Genomic DNA, 20,265 nt, shown 5'->3' with positions numbered 1-20,265 from the left:
AGTAACTAAAGCTGTCAAATAGTTGACACAATTGATTGTGATACTGAGATATAGTGGAGTAGAAGTTTCAAGTATGTACTGCAAGTACCTCGAAATTGTACTCAAGTACAGTAACTTGAGCAAATGTACATAGGTACTCAACACCATTACATTTGACAAAGGACCCCTAATCGACCTCTGCTCTGACTGCGAGAATGTTGACTTTAAAACACGTTGTCCAAAGGAAAAAAAGTAATCTGGTGACTTGTTTTAAAGAACAGTGAACTTGTTTTGACACTAAATGTTTTCATAACCTTTACCCCAGACAGCAGTTGGTTCATTCATGCATCTATCCCACTCATGTACAGTATACAACACTGGAGCCTGTTGTTTCTCAAACTGTACAATATGTCGGGCAGAAACCTTGTATGTCCGTATTCTAACTTTTTATGTTTTTTTTTTTTAATTAACGTCCTACTTGATCATATTACAGTGTCACACAAAAGCATCAAAAGATCTGCAAGCTCGAAACAGGGTACAAAGCAACATGTTTTGAGTTTGTAGATCTGCTACTTCTGCTATTTTAGAAATTTTAACCCGACAGAGACGATATCATACAGAAATAGTATTTCAGACTATACTGCTCGACTGACCATCCTATATATTGGATTGTTCTCTATTATATTAGCATTTTATTCTTATTGTATATTGTATATATTGACTTGGTTCTGTTTTGCTTGGCATTGTTGTTTGCAAAGGCCAAGTAAAACATGTTTTATTTGGCACATTTGGAATTAAATCAACATTTTACTTGACCGCACATGCTGCGAGTTACGAACACTAGAAGTCTGTCTGTCTGTCTGTCTGTCTGTCTGTCTGTCTGTCTGTCTGTCTGTCTGTCTGTCTGTCTGTCTGTCTGTCTGTCTCCATCTGTAATATACTAATATTGTTTTTCTTTTTTAGTGTTTCAGTGATTACCTGGTATCCTATAGTTTACGTGTGTGTGGTATCCTATAGTTTATAGTGTGTGTGTGTGTGTGTGTGTGTGTGTGTGTGTGTGTGTGTGTGTGTGTGTGTGTGTGTGTGTGTGTGTGTGTGTGTGTGTGTGTGTGTGTGTGTGTGTGTGTGTGTGTGTGTGTGTGTGTGTGTGTGTGTTACTGTAAATTACTCTAGATAAGAGCGTCTGCTAAATGGGGGTGCATACTTAGTTTAGACTAGTCATTGGTTAGACATGGGTTAAGGTTAGGTTTAGGTGTGCTGCCCCGTTGGGAGGTTAGGTTTAGGGTGAGGGTTTGAGATAGGTTGTAGTTGTAGGACTAATGACTGGTCTAAGTACTGCACCCACTAAATGCCTAAATTGTATAATAATCTCCCCCCCCTCTCTCTCTTACCCCCTTTCTCTCTCTTACCTCCTCTCTCTCTCTCCATCACCAGGTGTACACCTACAAGCAGAACGCGCTGACGAGGCAGAAGGTCCAGGCCATGGACCCCAGCAGTGTCAGAGGTGTGGAGGACATGGCCTGTCTGGAGGACCTCCATGACGGAGCCATCATGCACAACCTGTTCCTCCGCTACCAGCAGAGGAGCATCTATGTAAGTCCTTTCATATCTAACATCAACTGTTTTTTGTTTTGTTTTCTTTACCCGCTGGTGGAGCAAGCTGGTCTATATTCAGTCGTTGCACTAGTTGTGACTTTTTCATGACTTTCTCTTCATTGGCTGTCTTGGAGCGGGGGGATATGGTGAACCAATAGGAAGTCTGCGTCGGTTTCCAGCGCTAGTTTGTTCCGCCCCTCTATATATAGGTCTCTTTCAGATTACTAGATCATTATAAACCATGCAGCTGCAATGGCAGCCAGGTCAAGATTATACTACAGTACATAAAAATGGATAGATTGATAACAATTAAATTCGTCTCTGAAACAGAGGTTTGAGAATCCATGCCTGTGGGTGTCTAAAAGCACCTCTATTAGGGTAATGATGGTCGGTAGATGTCGTTAAAATCCTCTACGTTGAATTCATGGTTGCATTATTTAATGCACTTTTGTACAGGCGCGAACATGTTCTAGGACAGCTAGTATAGACTAGAGACTACTTAATTCTGCCTTATTGTGGTCTCCCCAGTTTTCCCAGCGTTTGAGTCTGTCATCTTTCACTTCGTCTTTCTTTATTAAGTTAAATCCCTCGACTGTCTGATAGATTATCTTCCAAACATCATTATCCGAGTGAGAGAGGAACCTCCAACCATATCAATATGTGCTCAAGAAGACCACACACTTTTACCGCCCTGTACAATGCAAGCACGCGCGCACGCACGCACGCACGCACGCACGCACGCACGCACGCACGCACGCACGCACGCACGCACGCACGCACGCACGCACGCACGCACGCACGCACGCACACACACACACACACACACACACACTCTCACACACACTCTCACACACACTCACACACACACACACACACACACACACACACACACACACACACACACACACACACACACACACACACACACACACGCGCGCACACACACACCTTTCAAACACACTTACAGTATATGGAGGGATATGTAGTGTAAGTGGAAACCCAGCATCACAGAACACCTCTCAAAATCAACATGGAAAGCAGATGTGGAACCTTCTTGTGTCAATGCAAGAATGTCCAAGCCCATGGTTGAAAGTAGCTGCAATCATTACATAATTGGGTTTAGACATTCGTCTAGACAAACACAGATAAGATGAGGGGAGAGAGAGAGGCACTCCAGGAGGGCAGTGTGTGGGGAGGGGGGTCCCCTGAAATGTGAGAGTAGATTGGTGAAGACAGGAGGTGTTTGAGGTCACGTTACTGTGGAATGTTCTGCTGGAGAGTGGTTCTGTCTGTCTGGGAGTGTTAAACACCTCACATCTCAGACCAAACAATCAGCCATCTTCATTCCGTAAATGAATGTCCCCACTTCTCAGTTATCAACTAGAAAAAGTGCCCTTCTGGGCACAGGTCTCCACCAGGAGGATAGGACTGTGTGAGATGTTTGGCAAAATGTTTAGGAGTAATATAAATAAGTAATATGTTTGCCTTTGATGGCAATTGGATGATTTGAGGCGTTTTGTTCCAAAAATGTGTTTTGCAAAAATCAACCTGTTGGTGGCGCTATAACCAATGGCCAATGTGAAAAGGGTGGGATATATTCCTCAGCCTAGTAAGAAAATGTGTGAAAGATTTGACGTAAATTGCATGCTGCGTTCATGATTTGAGGCTTTTGTTCAAAACGGGGCAATCTTGCAAACTGTGAAAGCCAATTATAGCCAATTAGGATGGAATATGAAATATCGGACAGATCCGACTTGAGCACATGACCATAGAGATAATCTGGAGGAGTAATATCCAAAAATGTGTTTTACAAAATTCGGCCTCCTGGTGGCGCTGATGTGGAAAATGCAGGTCAAAGGTTTGTCCTTGGCCTCTAGGGAGTGTGCATGCAACGTTTCACGCAGATCGGTGCAGTTTTAGGTAAACAATGTGAAAAGCTGCCTCATGGTGGCGCTATAACAGGCCGTTCTGGAAAATGCGGGGCAGAGGTTCATCGTTGGCATCCAGGGAGTGTGTGTGCAAAGTTTGGCATCGACCGGGTTAACGGTGCCGGAGATTAGCTGGTAACAGACGGACGGAAGGAAGGACGCACACACACACACACGGACGGAGTGAAAAACATACTCTCTCCCCATGCCTTCGGCCTGGTGGAGACAATGACAAAATTCCAGGTCTCGACAGTGGTTCAGTATAGTGTGCCTATACAGACGGCAGACACATGCGTGAACTCACGTTTTTCTGCGAAATGTCCCTGTAGAGTGTGTGTATGGGAGTGTTCAAATATTTAAACCATTATTTTATACTTTGGCTATTCATAAATTGCAGATAGCTTGTATATCTGCATTTTTTTTGTAGATTGTAACATTTTTTACTTCACTCTTTAAATATTTTGACATGAAAAAGTTTTGAGCACCACTGATATAATAACATAAGGATTTAGAAGACATTTTTTATAATCGACCTCTGGTCGTAATGGGTTAAACTCCCCTCAGACAGGTGGAATGTGGAGTGATTATACTTGATGTTCCCTGCGGATATTCTGTCAGAGAGAAGTCTCGCTTGTTTTCGACGTCTGCACTGAAACTCATCCATGATGTCTGGAGTGCCGCTCCGCTTGGTTTAACACCCAGACCTGTACGTGTGTCGACGTATAACTAGTATGTACGGCATGCACAAAAGCAAATGCAATTGTAAAATGTACAGTAAATAATCAATTTATCCCTTTATAGAAAAGAAAAGAAAATAGTGCAAGAACCCAAAGCTTCCAAAAAGGTCAGCGGCAAACTAGCCTGAAAGAGCCCTCTGCTTATCTAGGCATAGAGGGGTGGATCAAAGTAGCGATCGAAACCGATGCCGACTTCCTATTGGTTCACCAACCTATGAGCCACACGAAGGTCCACCACACAGTGGAGAACACTGATGTCACCACATTTGGAGCAACACCCCTCTGCATTCTTATTGGTTAGCAAAATACGAGGTTCACTCCCACTCCTATGTCACTTTTCCTGCTGGGCTTGCCCAGGCATTTTTTCCCCCTTTGAACGCCCGCAGTCCCCAAGGCTAGCGGCAAACAGAAAAGTAGTTCAGCTTTGATTTAAAAGAGAGTTGTAGCAGACCTGCAGTGTTCTGGGGGTTTGTGTGTACACAAACTGAACACTGCTTCTCCATGTTTAGTTCTGATTCTAGGAGCTTGTTCTAGATATGACCTTTCCCAGACGACCTGAGAGGTCTGGATGGTGCTATTGCCTATTGTATAAGATCCCACACGTATGTATTGGATAAACCATTCAAAGCGTTATTAGCCAACGGTAGGCCTACTATTTTGACATAAAGCGAGCCAGTCTAAGAAGTTAACTAGAGTGATATAACTTGCCTCTCTCTCTCTGTCTCTCTCTCTCTCTCTCTCTCTGAAATTGAACGGAATCCCTTTCCTTGGTATAAGTAGTCGAGCAGCAGCATTCTGAATCAACTGCAGTTGCCTGATGTAGCTGTGAAGACACCGTTACAATAGTCAGGTCTACGGAAGATGAATGCATTTTCTAAATCTTATTGAGACATACGTCCTTCAGTCTTTGATGTATGGTCTCTGTCAGGTGGAAACATCATACAGCATGTACAAAACTGTTACTTTGCAGGATTCAAATTAAAAACTAGACAAAGTAGCAGATCGACAAGCTTGAAACGCAAGCTTGTAGATCTGCTGCTTTTGATGCTTTTGTGTGAGCTGTGGTATGATCAAGTAGGACACTCATTTACGCAAAAAAAAGAAAAACACTGTCCGGCAGGGATTCTGCCAGACACCAACAATATCAATCATGGGCAGTGGCTCAGGAGTAGAGTGGCCGGTACAGCAGCTGGAAGGGAACCATGAGGTTCCCAGTTTGATCACAGGCTCCCCCAGAGTTAGTGTCTAAGTGTCGTTGAGCAAGACTCTGAACCCATAATGTGCTCATGATGTGCAGGTTGGTGCCTTGCATGGTTTCCTCGCCATCGGTGTGTGAATGGGTGAATTGATGCACAATCTATGTAAAGTGCCTTGGATAAAGGCGCTATATAAATGCACCATTTACCATTCATGGTGATATTCTGAAAATGTGGGTTTGTGACAGTAAGCGACACCGCTGCATGTGTGAATTAGACATAATGGTGGTGAGAGACATGGTTTTACCTGTGAACTGTACTCAACAACAACAGATGCTATCACATGTACAGAGCCGCTTTGCGCAATAAGCTAATTTGCAGCAAACAAAGGAGCTTTGTTCTTAATGGCGCAGATCGTCACAAGCACGCATGCGTGCGTGCACTTGTGCGTGCGCACACACACACACACACACTAGAAAGAATCCTTACAGCGTTCTTTTTTGCAGACATCTCGTCTAGGTTTTTCACCTAACCTAATTAACTACACTGAGGCAGCGCTTTTTTCTCCAGAAAGAGAATTCTGGGACACAAGGTTGATGCCATCCGCGTGCATTTAGCCATGGTGGTAACCATGGTAACCTTTGACAAAAAGAAAAAATGCCATCCCATAATCACGTCTGAATGCTCCCTTATGGTCCCAATTATCCAATCAATTCATCATGGCCGCCGCCCCGCCTCCTTGGTCCACTACACCCACAGGAGAGGAGCAGAGGCAGGCATGTGGCGTTATTTCTTGTCTCTCCCGTGATGTCAAAGCTGCGACGGAGCAGTGGAAATTAAAGGAGATGGTTTGGGTGAAAAAGGGTTTTCTGGTAAACCGAGCGACCATGGGTGGAACTGTGAGAACTGTGGGTCTGAATGTGACTGAATACGTCACTTTGAAGCCAACGAGTGGATCTGTTCCAAAACGGCCACCTGGCTTCACCCTGAGCCACAGACACACCGCTCTCGGCTTTATACATACAGTACAGTATGCTAATTAAAGCTGTGCTTCCCAAACAGTGGGTCACTCGACTCAGGACCCATATGTGGGTTGAGGACACATTTGTATGGGTCCCTAATCTAAGAAATTCCATATAGAAAACAAATGTTTAAGTAGTAGTGAAAATGTAATGTAATGTCCCATATATGTGTGAAATTTAGGATTTTTTGGTGTCACTACTCTCATGCCAGACCCCTGAATAGTGTTTGTGCGGATCATCTCATGTACCACACAACTGGGTCAAACTTTATTTGCTAAATAAATCTCAGTGTTTTAGTGTAAGCTACTTGGCAGTTCCTGGTGGGTGGTTTTAGCAGCATTATTCACACAGAGTCAGTTCAATAAATCACGTGGTTCTCAATCTTTTCAGGCCACGATCCCCAAAAAATCCCTGACAGGTACTTAGAATTGTAGGAGTTGAGGCATTACATTTTGTGTTCCTGTGTTCCAGAGATGAAAATTGTCTTATTTTCAAAATCTTTGCCTATTTCTCAGCTAATATTTGACAATTTGGCCAATGTTTGACAATTGTGTTATAGCATAGTTTGTCGATTACATTTGACGCAGTAATGGTATTATTTATGTTTTCATTCATTCATTCATTCATCCATTCATCCATTCATTCATTCATTCATTCATTCATTCATTCATTCATTCTGGAGGTATGGAAAAGGTCTTAAAAGTCCTTAAATTGTCACTTTAGGAATGTACAGATACTCTACACTTATACTGTACAGTATGTTGCGAAAACAATGTTGCACATTAAGTAAATCATCTGGGGACCCCCCTGGCCCACAGGTTGAGAACCAGTGAAGTAAATCAAGCACGTTGTCCCATGTGATAAACTAAAGCCACCCTCAGGAAGTTTAAAACAATCACTAAAGAATAATTTCAAATTGATGGACAGATGAGCAGCAAACTACATCCCTGCTTGTCCCACGAAAACCAAAAGATTGTGAAAACTGACAAAATATGTCTTCTGTTGTGACATGGGTATCGTGTTTTGCAGAAGCGCAAGAACCAAGAACATATGATTTCGTGATATGAAATCCTATCTTAACCTCAGTCACATTCTTCACAGTCACATTTAACACACAAAAAGAAAAGTCGCTGAGTTATCTCTTGTCTGTGTTTCAAGGAAAGTACAGGGTTCAGTTGGTTTCCGAAGATATGATGTTTTATCCAACTCAAACAACAACACCATCCATCACAACATGCTGTTTTGCCAAACTATATTAAAAAAAAAAGGTTATGAAACATATTTTCATGTCTGTTGGTAGTACAGGGCGGCAAGGACGCAAGGATCGACTGGCTAGGATGCAAGGACGGTTTAGGTTTAGGATCTGTAGAGGCAAGGACAGTATGTACAGTACAGCCAAATGACGCAAGGATAGGCAAGGTTACAAGTCAAGACAAAACTATTCTTTTCTCCCCTGGCATGATAATGTAGTAGTCTATACAGCGCTTTGGTTAGCCTACTGTAAATATGGAAGAAAATGAATAAGTATGTCTTGTGCACCTCATTTTTTCCATCTTTCGGTGTAATTCCAAACTGTTAGGGTATCATGTCTGGTGGTGGACAAAAGTTCTCACTTTCTTTTTTCTTAGGTAAAAGTATCAATACTGCAGTATAAAAATACTGTAAAAGTCCAGAATTCAAAATTTAAGTACAAAGGTATTGGCATCAAAATGTAGTTAATGTACCAAAAGTAGAAAGTACGAGTTCATTGTGCAGAATGTCTGATGTCAAGTTTTCAAATGTATAACAAATATGTTGAAAATAGCAGATCTAGTACAATCTCACAATATGTCTCATCGCGACACATTGTGAACTTGTAGAACCACTATTTTCAAATGGCCAAAATGTATATAGGGCTGAAGTGGTTACTGTATGTGTTGTCATAATAATCAAAATCTACAAATAATTGTAGTGGAGTAAAAGTACAATATTTGCCTCTGAGATGTAGTAGTGGAGTAGAAGTAAAAGTATTGAAAATTGGAAATACTCAAGTAAAATGCAAAATACGGTAAATACCTCAAAATTGTACAGTAATTGTAAATGTGCTTAAATTAATTCCCACCACTTGCAACATGCATGGCTGCGTGCGTTGCTTCTGCCAAGACACATTGTCACCTGCCAACACTCCATGAAGACCACCATCCAAAACACAACTAGACCCTTATGTATACTTATGTATATTTTGAGGCCAATAATTTTGTACTTTTACTCAGGTGAATTTTGAATACATGACTTTGTTTTTTTTTTTAACTAGTAACAGTAGTATTTCTACATTGTGCTATTGATACTTTTACTTCTTCCATCACTGCTCTCACCGGGTTCTGAGATCTATTGCTCTTGGCTGACAAACAAGGACCCGATTCACAGGCGTCCAGGTTACATGCCTGATTTAAGAGAGATTTTTTTGGTGGAAAAAAAAACACAATGTGAAGGAAGTTTGAACGTCTGCCATCAAAGCATAAAAGCTTTTCTCCTTCTTTTTTATTTTCTTAAAAAACTTTTCCTTCTTTTCTTTGTTTTACTTTAATACCTTTACCTGTAACTATCTAGAGCCTTGCACCGTACTACACTGTAGTCATGGAACCCCCCCTCCGGTTTGTAAACTTAACAAAACAACCGTACCTTGTCTTCAAGCCAATTAACACTCTGCAGTTCTCATTTATAAATGGTAAATGGTGCATTTATATAGCGCTTTTATCCAAAGCGCATTACATTCACCCATTCACACACACATTCACAGTATTTCACACACCAATGGCGGCGGAAACCATGCAAGGTACCAACCGCAACCTGCACATCGGGAGCACTTATAGGTTCAGAGTCTTGCTCAAGGACACTTCAACACTAACTCTGGGGGGAGCTTGGGATCGAACTGGGAACCTTCTAGTTCCCATCCGGCTGCTCTACCAGCCACTCTACCCCTGAGCCACTGCCGCCCCTGTGGCCTAGAGGTGGCGCTATTATTTTGGCTGCAGAAAAACTACCACATGATTGATTACAATATTGGCAACGGGAGATCAGAGGGTGAATTAAATCTAGCAGTCAATGAGTTAAAAATAGTTGCTTGCTTCTAAACACAACCCATAAGCTACATTTGTGTCCTCAAGCCAAGACTTAACTTACTTTTGGCTCAAGACTAGGCTAAAATGTGCCTGTAAATGATGAGTTATTGATGTTTTATTCCATACATATTGCTGAACGTTGTACCACATACATCATTCCTGCATGTGCCACTGTGTTTGTTCACACTCAGTGACCAGTGTTGCCAGATTTTCTAAACAAGTAGAAGGGTCAACTAAAACAAGCCCAAAATAAGCAACTATAGGTCTCTCTCTCTCTCTCTCTCTCTCTCTCTCGCGCGCACACAGAGCAAAATGACTTGTATACAGCATCAAAATCAGTTGAACCACTTTAACCCTATTTACAACAGCTATTTGAAAATAGCTTGTAGATCTGCTATATAAAAAAGGAAAAGTTGTAATAAACATTAGGAAGCAATCCTAAATTAGCAACTACTACTACTACTACTACTACTCCAAAAGCAACCCACAACTACCACTATTTACAAGCGGCTTTACTGGAAAACAAGCCCAAAGTCCCAGACTTGGCAACAGTGTCCCAGACCTGTAACACCAGTGACAGACAAACATAATGACAATGTGTTCATCTAACTGCATTTTACATGTAATCACATTTCAAGAAAGTGTGCTGAAAATAGATCGACTTTTGGGAAATAGTAATCCTGAGTAAATTGGATAATGTGGAAGAATGTGCGTTTGTCCACATTTCAACTTGGCGAGATTTGGACAGATTGTCGCCTTCCACCAGTGAAAGTACTCGCATTTATTTGTAAATGTATGGTATTCAAGAATTTACTTGAGTAAAAGTACAAAAGTATTGGCATCAAAATATACTATATAGAAATCTTCCATTTCATGTTTTTTAAATGTATACAATTTGAAAATAGCTCATGTGAGCCGTTGTGGTCTTGTAGATCAGCTATTTTCAGACAGACAAAGTCTATATAGTGCTGAAGTGGTTAATGTAATAATAATACTGTATTTAAAATCTACAAAGTAACTGAAGTTGTTCAATAATTGTAGTGGAGTAAAAAGTACCATTTGCCTCTGAGATGTAGACTGGTGAAGTAGAAGTATTGAAAATTGTAAATACTTAAAAATAAAAATAAAAGCCAGCCATACTATACTTCAATAAATACAAGAGTGCAGCTGAAACTAAATGACCAGAGCCAGTCAATTAATTACTGAGTGATATGACATATTGTGAGCTTGTATATTGGCTAGTTGCACAATTTTTATATAAAACAGACAGGTTTAAAGTGGATGAAATCAAGTTGTGAATATGTGCAACGTTGCGTATAAACGTGTGTGTGTGTGTGTGTGTGTGTGTGTGTGTGTGTGTGTGTGTGTGTGTGTGTGTGTGTGTGTGTGTGTGTGTGTGTGTGTGTGTGCGTGTGCGTGTGCGTCCGTGCGTGCATAGCCTCCAGGTTAACTGACATGGCTTTGAGCTGTTTGATTCTAACCAGCTGTGCTGTAGAGTGGAGCTGTCAATCATCTCCTCTGTCCAATGGAAGCTCCCCCATTGTGCGCACACACACACACACACACACACACACACACACACACACACACACGTGCACGCACGCGCACACACACACACACACACACACACACACACACACACACACACACACACACACACACACACACACACACACTCACTCTCACTCTCACTCTCGCCTTTCTTCATCTTACCTCTCGTTTTTGCTGAGCTTTGTGGGTGCGTTGGGTTATGTTATGGTGTGTGTGTGTGTGTGTGTGTGTGTGTGTGTGTGTGTGTGTGTGTGTGTGTGTGTGTGTGTGTGTGTGTGTGTGTGTGTGTGTGTGTGTGTGTGTGTGTGTGTGTGTGTGTGTGTGTGTGTGTGTGTGTGTGTGTGTGTGTGTGTGTGTGTGTGTGTGTGCCTATTCCATCCATGTCTCAAACTGTATGACATAATTTAATGACAGGAAATTCCTTCATTTGTACAATTAGTCTCTGTTTCCTGGCGAGAGCCCATTGGTCAGGTAGCTATGATGCATGCATAAATTAACATTCCTCCCTTTTGCCACACACACACACACACACACACACACATAGTCGAGTCAACAGGCACACGCGCGCACAAGTGCCTGCACGGCGTGCAGGCACTTGTGCGCGCGTGTGCCTGTGCACGCGCGCACACATTACAACGTGGTTTATGGGGTGTCTTTTCAGTAACACTCATTTAAAGTTATTTTATGCACTGTTATGTAATGACCAGTGGCAACAAGCGTGTGATCTGGATCTGGAGCCTTCCTCAGCGCGATAATTACATTAAATGATAAGTCATAATTAGATTAATTATCACGTTGAGGAATTGGCTCCAAGTTGAAACATTCATTGCCACCGCTCTGCTGTTGCTGGCCGCTGGGTCAATGAATAAAAGAGCATACATGGTTCCTAAAGTGGACCCCCATCGGTCCTTGGGGGGGGGGGGGGGGGTTCCAGGGGGTCCAAGGGCATCACAATATATAGGAACTAGGAACTAGTACCATAACCTTATCTTATCTCACTGGGTCTTCTTCCTGATTAAACTAGTTGGATCAACAGGAAGTTGACGTCTCCTCACCCTGTTTGTTTATGTGTTAAAAAAGAGTGACTTTGAGACTATGTTTCGCTGTGCAAGCGAACACGCGGGTGTGCACATATGCACACGCACGCACGCACGCACACACGCGCACACGCACACGCACACGCACACGCACACACACACACAGAGTTCCACTGTGCAATGGACACTGCAGCATGTTAACCTCAGATGGATGTGTTAATGTAGGCATGCGTGCGTGCACGTGAGAGGCTGTCTGTGCGTGTGCTTGTGTGTGTGTGCAGGGTGCACATGCGAGCGTGCGTGTGCACGTGCCCTCACATTCCACTTGGTCTCCTGACCTAAATGTGGACACATGGAGCTCGTTAGTGACGATCGCTGGAATGTGCCCACCTGGGTGCATGTTTATTAGAATATGAATATTAATGATAATAACGGGATTACAGCGTTTCCTGACTCGTAACTCCATATTTCACGGAGTTAATGTTTGTTTTGTTTTTTTTGTAAATTATACACACAAATAGCAAAAACAATTGTTATGTTTGCTTTTTTTTTAATTGTAGTGTAAATGTTTGTGTTCCTGTGGGTTTTATACATATTGATTATTGAACCAATGAAAAGTATTAACACTTTAATTGCCCGGCACTATTTAATCCATTACATTCATGCGCCTAGTCGATTTATGAACACGGACGCCTTTTCCGGACGGACCGGCCGGAAGTTCATGATGTTGTGTGCAGCTAACAATGGCCACAGCACTATAGAGTCGATCGACAACAACGGGAGACAAGAATAAATCTATCGAGACTAGCGACTGGACCGCCGTCTAACACAGGATCTTTTTTCAGAAAAAGACGGGATGATTTAGATCGCGATTTATGAACGTTTTAAGATTTTCGTTTTCATCAGCTAAACAGGGGAGGGAGTTTTTCGATGACGCCTCACTCTTGCGCGTCACCGAGGAGAGCCCAGGAGGCGTGCCTGGGCTATACAGCCATGCGATCTGTTCTCGTATCAATAAACTTCGTCTTTTGGACAATACTTCGTCCTGGGCGTTACTAATAGAAAGGACAAAGAACTTCGTCCTGGGCGTTCGGAGTGTTAACACAAGCTTGTGACTAAATGATTATCCATTGGAAAACAGTTTAATATTTTCCTGAAAAGTTACAATTTTGGACAGTGATGCAGTAATAATCATATAAGGACAACAGGATGAGAGTTTACTACACACCATGATGGTCATTATATCATGAGAGAGTTTACTATACACACCATGATGGTCATTATATCATGAGAGAGTTTACTATACACACCATGATGGTCATTATATCATGAGAGAGTTTACTATACCATGATGGTCATTATATCATGAGAGAGTTTACTATACCATGATGGTCATTATAACATGAGAGAGTTACTATACACACCATGATGGTCATTATATCATGAGAGAGTTACTATACACACCATGATGGTCATTATATCATGAGATAGTTACTATACACACCATGATGGTCATTATATCATGATAGAGTTACTATACACACCATGATGGTCATTATATCATGAGAGAGTTACTATACACACCATGATGGTCATTATATCATGAGAGAGTTACTATACACACCATGATGGTCATTATAACATGAGAGAGTTTACTATACACACCATGATGGTCATTATATCATGAGAGAGTTTACTATACACACCATGATGGTCATTATATCATGTGAGAGTTACTATACACACCATGATGGTCATTATATCATGTGAGAGTTACTATACACACCATGATGGTCATTATATCATGAGAGAGTTACTATACACACCATGATGGTCATTATATCATGAGAGAGTTACTATACACACCATGATGGTCATTATATCATGAGAGAGTTTACTATACCATGATGGTCATTATATCATGAGAGAGTTTACTATACCATGATGGTCATTATAACATGAGAGAGTTACTATACACACCATGATGGTCATTATATCATGTGAGAGTTTACTATACCATGATGGTCATTATATCATGAGAGAGTTTACTATACCATGATGGTCATTATAACATGAGAGAGTTACTATACACACCATGATGGTCATTATATCATGTGAGAGTTACTATACACACCATGATGGTCATTATAACATGAGAGAGTTACTATACACACCATGATGGTCATTATAACATGAGAGAGTTACTATACACACCATGATGGTCATTATAACATGAGAGAGTTACTATACACACCATGATGGTCATTATATCATGAGAGAGTTACTATACACACCATGATGGTCATTATATCATGAGAGAGTTTACTATACACACCATGATGGTCATTATAACATGAGAGAGTTACTATACACACCATGATGGTCATTATATCATGAGAGAGTTTACTATACCATGATGGTCATTATATCATGAGAGAGTTTACTATACACATATTACACACCATGATGGTCATTATATCATGAGAGAGTTACTATACCATGATGGTCATTATATCATGAGAGAGTTTACTATACCATGATGGTCATTATATCATGAGAGAGTTTACTATACCATGATGGTCATTATATCATGAGAGAGTTTACTATACCATGATGGTCATTATATCATGAGAGAGTTTACTATACCATGATGGTCATTATATCATGAGAGAGTTTACTATACCATGATGGTCATTATATCATGAGAGAGTTTACTATACCATGATGGTCATTATATCATGAGAGAGTTACTATACACACCATGATGGTCATTATATCATGAGAGAGTTTACTATACCATGATGGTCATTCATAAAAGGATATGTTTAGGCTACATTTAACCGTTGCTGTCGTTTTTTTTTTGTAAATTAACGCCCAACTTGCCCAACTGCAGTGTCACACAAGATCATCTAAAGTAGCAGATCCACAAGCTCTAAACGCGATGGGAAGCGAAGCATTTCGAGCTTGTAGATCTGCTACTTATTTTGATGATTTAGAATTTAAATCCTGAAAGGTAAACAGATTTGGACATACCAGAATGAGGTTTCCACCCGACAGAGACGCTATAAAGATCATCTTCACTGACAATATATATTAAAACAAACATTAATAAACGTCAAGTTGTTTTCATAAGTCAGTGGGGGCCGGGGACCCCCAGTGGTGGTTGAGAGGGTTGCAGGGTGGTCCCCAGCAATATGAGTCAATCTAGTGTCAACATACAGAACATACTCTTTAACTCTATATACACCCCAGCTATTTGAAAATAGACGATCTACAAGGACGATCTACAGGAGGTTCAGTTACTCATTGTGTATTTAATTACATTGTCAGAGAGAGAGAGAGACAGAGAGAGAGAGAGAGAGAGAGAGAGAGAGAGAGAGAGAGAGAGAGGGGCACGCACGCATGCATGCACACAAACACAGAGAGACGGAGAGTGAAAGACTAACAGAGAGGGTGAGAGATGGACGGACGGACAGAGAGAACATTAGGACAGAGAGAGAGAGATAAAAAATAAATAAATGATTGGTTGTATTCACGATGTGCAGTTAATTTCCTGTGTGTGTGTGTGTGTGTGTGTGTGTGTGTGTGTGTGTGTGTGTGTGTGTGTGTGTGTGTGTGTGTGTGTGTGTGTGTGTGTGTGTGTGTGTGTGTGTGTGTGTGTGTGTGAGAACATTGAACTGAATAATGTCAAACTAAAGATGAATAATGTTTACATGTCTGGCGTGTCTGCTCTGTGTTAATGGCATCCATATAGGGAACATGGGAACGGAATGTGACACGCTTGACATTGTGGCTGATGGGGTGGAAACGTATTATTAATACGTTTTTTTCAATTATCTTTCGTGCAGTTGTTTTTTTTCCATCGTTTCCATTCAGGAAAAGGAAGAGAAAAATAAAGAAAACAGGTCTGATATTCCAAATATTCCTGAAAATATGTAAATAATCTGAACGAGACGTGATGATACGAACCGTCACGTGATGCCTTGTCACGACTCACGAGCTGCACAAAGTAGCTGGAGGTTTTCCAACGCTCCAGTGACGCAGTGGCCTGTCAATCACTCTGTCAGTCGTAGGTTTTTGTTTCACCATCTCCGCTCACCTTCTCTCACCAAAATGCGTGAACAACTCATTCGTATATTGTCAGCCAGTTCCGTGTTCTTTTAATCCTTTACATGTTTTTTTCTCGCTCGGCGGACGCACACTTGGTGATGTCAATGAACGTGCCGATCCCAAAATGATTGGCAAAATACTAAGATTAACCAGAGAAACTTACAATAAGCAAGGTCATTACATCAAATGCATAGATCCTATCAAAATAATGACCCATGTATATTGGAAGATATTGAATACCAGGTAACTCCTGGCATCTGTCTAAATAGATAGTGACTCAGGGGTAGAGTAGCCGGATGGGAACCGCAAGGTTGCCAGTTCGAACCCGGGCTCCCCCAGAGTTAATGTCGAAGTATCCTTGAGCAAGACACTGAACCCCAAATTGCTCCTGATGTGCTGGTTGGTGCCTTGCATGGTTTCCGCCACCATCGGTGTTATGTGTGTGTGAATGGGTGAATGTAATGCACAATCTATGTGCCTAAGTGCCTTGGATAAAGGCGCTATATAAATTACCAATTTAACATTTTCATTTAAATAACCTCTAAATTACTTTTTAACCTTGTGAACTTAAATAACTTAAAGTTGCCAAGCCGGGACACAATCCATGAAACATGCTCTGAACACCCATGCATCAAACTGCTTAACACAGGATGATTTCCTAGTGGGCCTTGATCCAGAAAAAACCTCAACATAACACGCTTGGTCATTGTTTTGGGTTTCGTGTAGCTTGTTTGTTTTGAAGTTGAACGCGGCGTGATGTTTTCACCCAAAGAGGTTGATGTTCCTGTAACCTCACAGGAGGGACTCGGTGGCTCGCTCTAACCTTATTTCACAGACACACGTTGATTGTATCAGCGCGCATTAGAGCTCCAAGTGACTACTGGCCCCGGGCCAAGATAACATGCATTAGAGGAGAGAGAGAGAGAGAGAGATTCTTGCATTCATCTGTAGCCCATTTCCTGTCAATGTAATCATGTGACTGGTCCGTGTGTCCGTCTGTGTGGTTGAAGATTGAACTGAATGATAAATTATCTTGAGAGAGAGAGAGAGAGAGAGAGAGAGAGAGAGAGAGAGAGAGAGAGAGAGAGAGAGAGAGAGAGAGAGAGAGAGAGAGAGAGAGAGAGAGAGAGAGAGAGAGAGACATTACAGTCTGCTAATCTATCTATCTCTCCATCTTCATGGGCATGAGGTCTGTCTCTCTTCCTTGAGTCATACAGTATACAGACAGGAGAGCATGTTAAAGTAAACGCTGTATTTTACCACTTCCAACCTGTTTTGGGGCAGGCACATTGTGTGGGGTGAAAGTTAAGTTAAAAAGTTAAATGTAAAAAATGGACTCTCACAACTTTCAGCAAAATGTTCCTATACAATTGCAACATATTTCGACAGATTTTCTGTGTGATACATTTTAACACTGAAAACCCTTCTTTGAAGGGCCACGGGATCCGGATGTAAACAAACACTGTGTGTTGTGACACACCCAGAAAATACACTGTATATATTGTTATGCTATTCTCTGTACGATGACGTCGTACAGTAACAGTAGATGGTGTCAGGCAGAAGAAACCTTGTATCTCCATATTTTGTATGTTTAGCTATAAATGAATGCCCTACTTCTTTATACTTCTTTACAATAGATTTAGATTTTCACAAAAGTAGTGAGTGAATGCTGAGGATTTTACAATGTCCCATGGTGCATTGCTCCAATGTCCCATGGTGCATTGCTCTAATATCCCATGGTGCATTGCTCCAATGTCCCATGGTGCATTGCTCCGCACGCGTGAACATCAAGCCAAAACAAACGGCCAGCGTGGAAACATAAACATTTGGCGAACGCCAAAAAAACGGAAACCGAGGTAAATTATTTTTGGACGGGTCTCTCATGACACCATGCAATGTGGTCCCGCTTCGGAAGCGGGGAAAATTACACCGCAAGGGGAACGCCCAATCAGAGTCCTTGAACGCCGGTGGGCCGGCATTAACAGTTTAAGGGCCCCAGACGGAGATCACCGTCAAGTTCAAGTGCACGGTCAGTTGCCCGAGACGGAGATTGATAAATAGGACGGAGATTAATGATATCAAATCGGTGTTGCACAACAGTGACACGTCATCGAAAATGTTCCCTGCCTGTTTAGCGGACGAAAACGAAAATCTTAAAACATTCATAACTCGCGATCTAAATCATCCCGTCTAATTATGAAAAAAGATCATGTGTTAGACGGCGCTCCGCGGTCCAGTCGCTAGTCGCGATAGATTTATTCTTACCTCCCGTTGTTGTCGATCGACTCTAGAGTGGTGTGGCTATTGTTAGCTGCTACACAGACATTCACAACAACTTCCGGTCCGCCGGTAAAAGTGGTCCGGGCGCTATAAATGATGGGCACATTTTATTAATGGATTAAATAGGTCCGGGCCCTCAAGGTGTTAATCGCCCCCAGCCAATGGGGAAGGAGGGATTCTGACGTGAGGTACTTTTGCTTTACTTGAGTATTTCCATTTCAATACTTCTACTCCACTACACCTCAGAGGCAAATATTGTACATTTTACTCCACTACAATTATTTGAAAAGTTACTTTGTAGAATTTGATTATTATTACAAAACATACATTAAGCAATTAAGCGCTGTTTAATATTTTGTCTATTATTAGCAGATCTAGAAGCTCATGTCGCAATGTGATTCGTGGTGAAGCTTTTAGATCTGCTATTTTCAAGAGTTTGACACATTTTGAAAACTTTGGAAAAACTTGTGACATGGGCCATTCTGTATTTGTATCCTTTTGTAGCAGAGTATTTCTCCTTTGTGGCATTGATACTTTTACTTAAGTAAAAGTAAGTAACAAGTGGGAGTACTTCATCCAAGCACTGGATGAATTGCTCTATAGGGGCGTGGTGCATTATGCGTGTGTGCGTGGCATGTGTGCGTGCGTGTGGAGGTATAATTAGGACCACATGGGTGTAATTGCTGCATTTAGACACAGGCATCATGACTGTGCCCAAAAAACAAGGGTTTTTTTCCCCCATGAATGACGTGAACACACAGGGAACTTTAAGACCTATGGAACGCATCTGTCACCATAGCTTTTAACCACTTTAACCATTATTGAGGGGCGCTAGCCCCTCCTATATACAGGTTTAATGTTTGTTTTTAGATCAATGTTTGTTTTAAAAACGCCATTGACAATGAAGGGAACATTTACGTCATCTTGTTCCTAACACAAACATTAAATGCCATTAACAATAAAGAGAATTGCCTGGGCCATGGCTCAGCGGTCCAGGCACCTTGGCTGGCAACCCAGTCTGGCAGTGTGCCGCGGGTTCAACTCCCGATCCCGACGAAAAATCAATGAACATAATTATGTTAAAAAAAAAAAAAAAAAAAGATATGATGGATATGATGAAGTAGACTTTGTAGAAGGCCTCAGGTCTCAATGCGTTCAAATGGAAACCCTCATTCAAAATCTGGAGGACCACATATGGAAATACTCGAGTCAAGTAAAAGTATCTGAAAACTGTACTTGAATACAGTACTTGAGAAAATGTACTTAGTTACCATTTTTACACCACTGCAGTCACATGAGGAGCAGGCTGACACATGACCGGAACAGGACAGCAGACGCACGCACGCACACACGCACGCACGCACGCACGCACGCACACACGCACGCACACACACACACACACACACACACACGCACACAGATTAGTGTTTGTGTAAACTGTTTACTCTGCTTGTGGAACCAACCCATTACTGCTTTAATGTGTTTAAAGTGTAAACCTCCCCAGAGAGAAGCAGCTACCCGTGACATCCACCCCAGTCACCACTTAACTCCACTTAACCCCCTAGCACCCACCTCTTCACACTCCCCCTAGCACCCACCTCTTCACACTCCCCCTAGCACCCACCTCTTCACACTCCCCCTAGCACCCACCTCTTCACACTCCACCTAGCACCCACCTCTTCACACTCCACCTAGCACCCACCTCTTCACACTCCACCAAGCACCCAC

The 20,265-nt window shown here is 41.8% G+C and overlaps 1 protein-coding gene across 1 annotated transcript in view; it reads left to right on the top strand.

Annotated features, from left to right (window-relative positions):
- Nucleotides 1-20,265, top strand: part of myo10 (myosin X) — a 151,717-nt gene that overhangs the window by 65,895 nt on the left and 65,557 nt on the right. Inside the window, exon 3 of the mRNA XM_079529117.1 lies at nucleotides 1,414-1,572. Within this exon, the coding sequence (XP_079385243.1) occupies nucleotides 1,414-1,572 (159 nt within the window). The remainder of the gene's footprint in view (nucleotides 1-1,413; nucleotides 1,573-20,265) is intronic.

Source organism: Electrona antarctica (assembly GCF_951216825.1).
Source record: "Electrona antarctica genome assembly, chromosome: 19".
NCBI classification, from domain to species: Eukaryota; Metazoa; Chordata; class Actinopteri; order Myctophiformes; family Myctophidae; genus Electrona; species Electrona antarctica.
The sequence above is the reverse complement of the archived record's forward strand: the minus strand, read 5'-3'. Positions and strand labels throughout refer to the sequence as shown.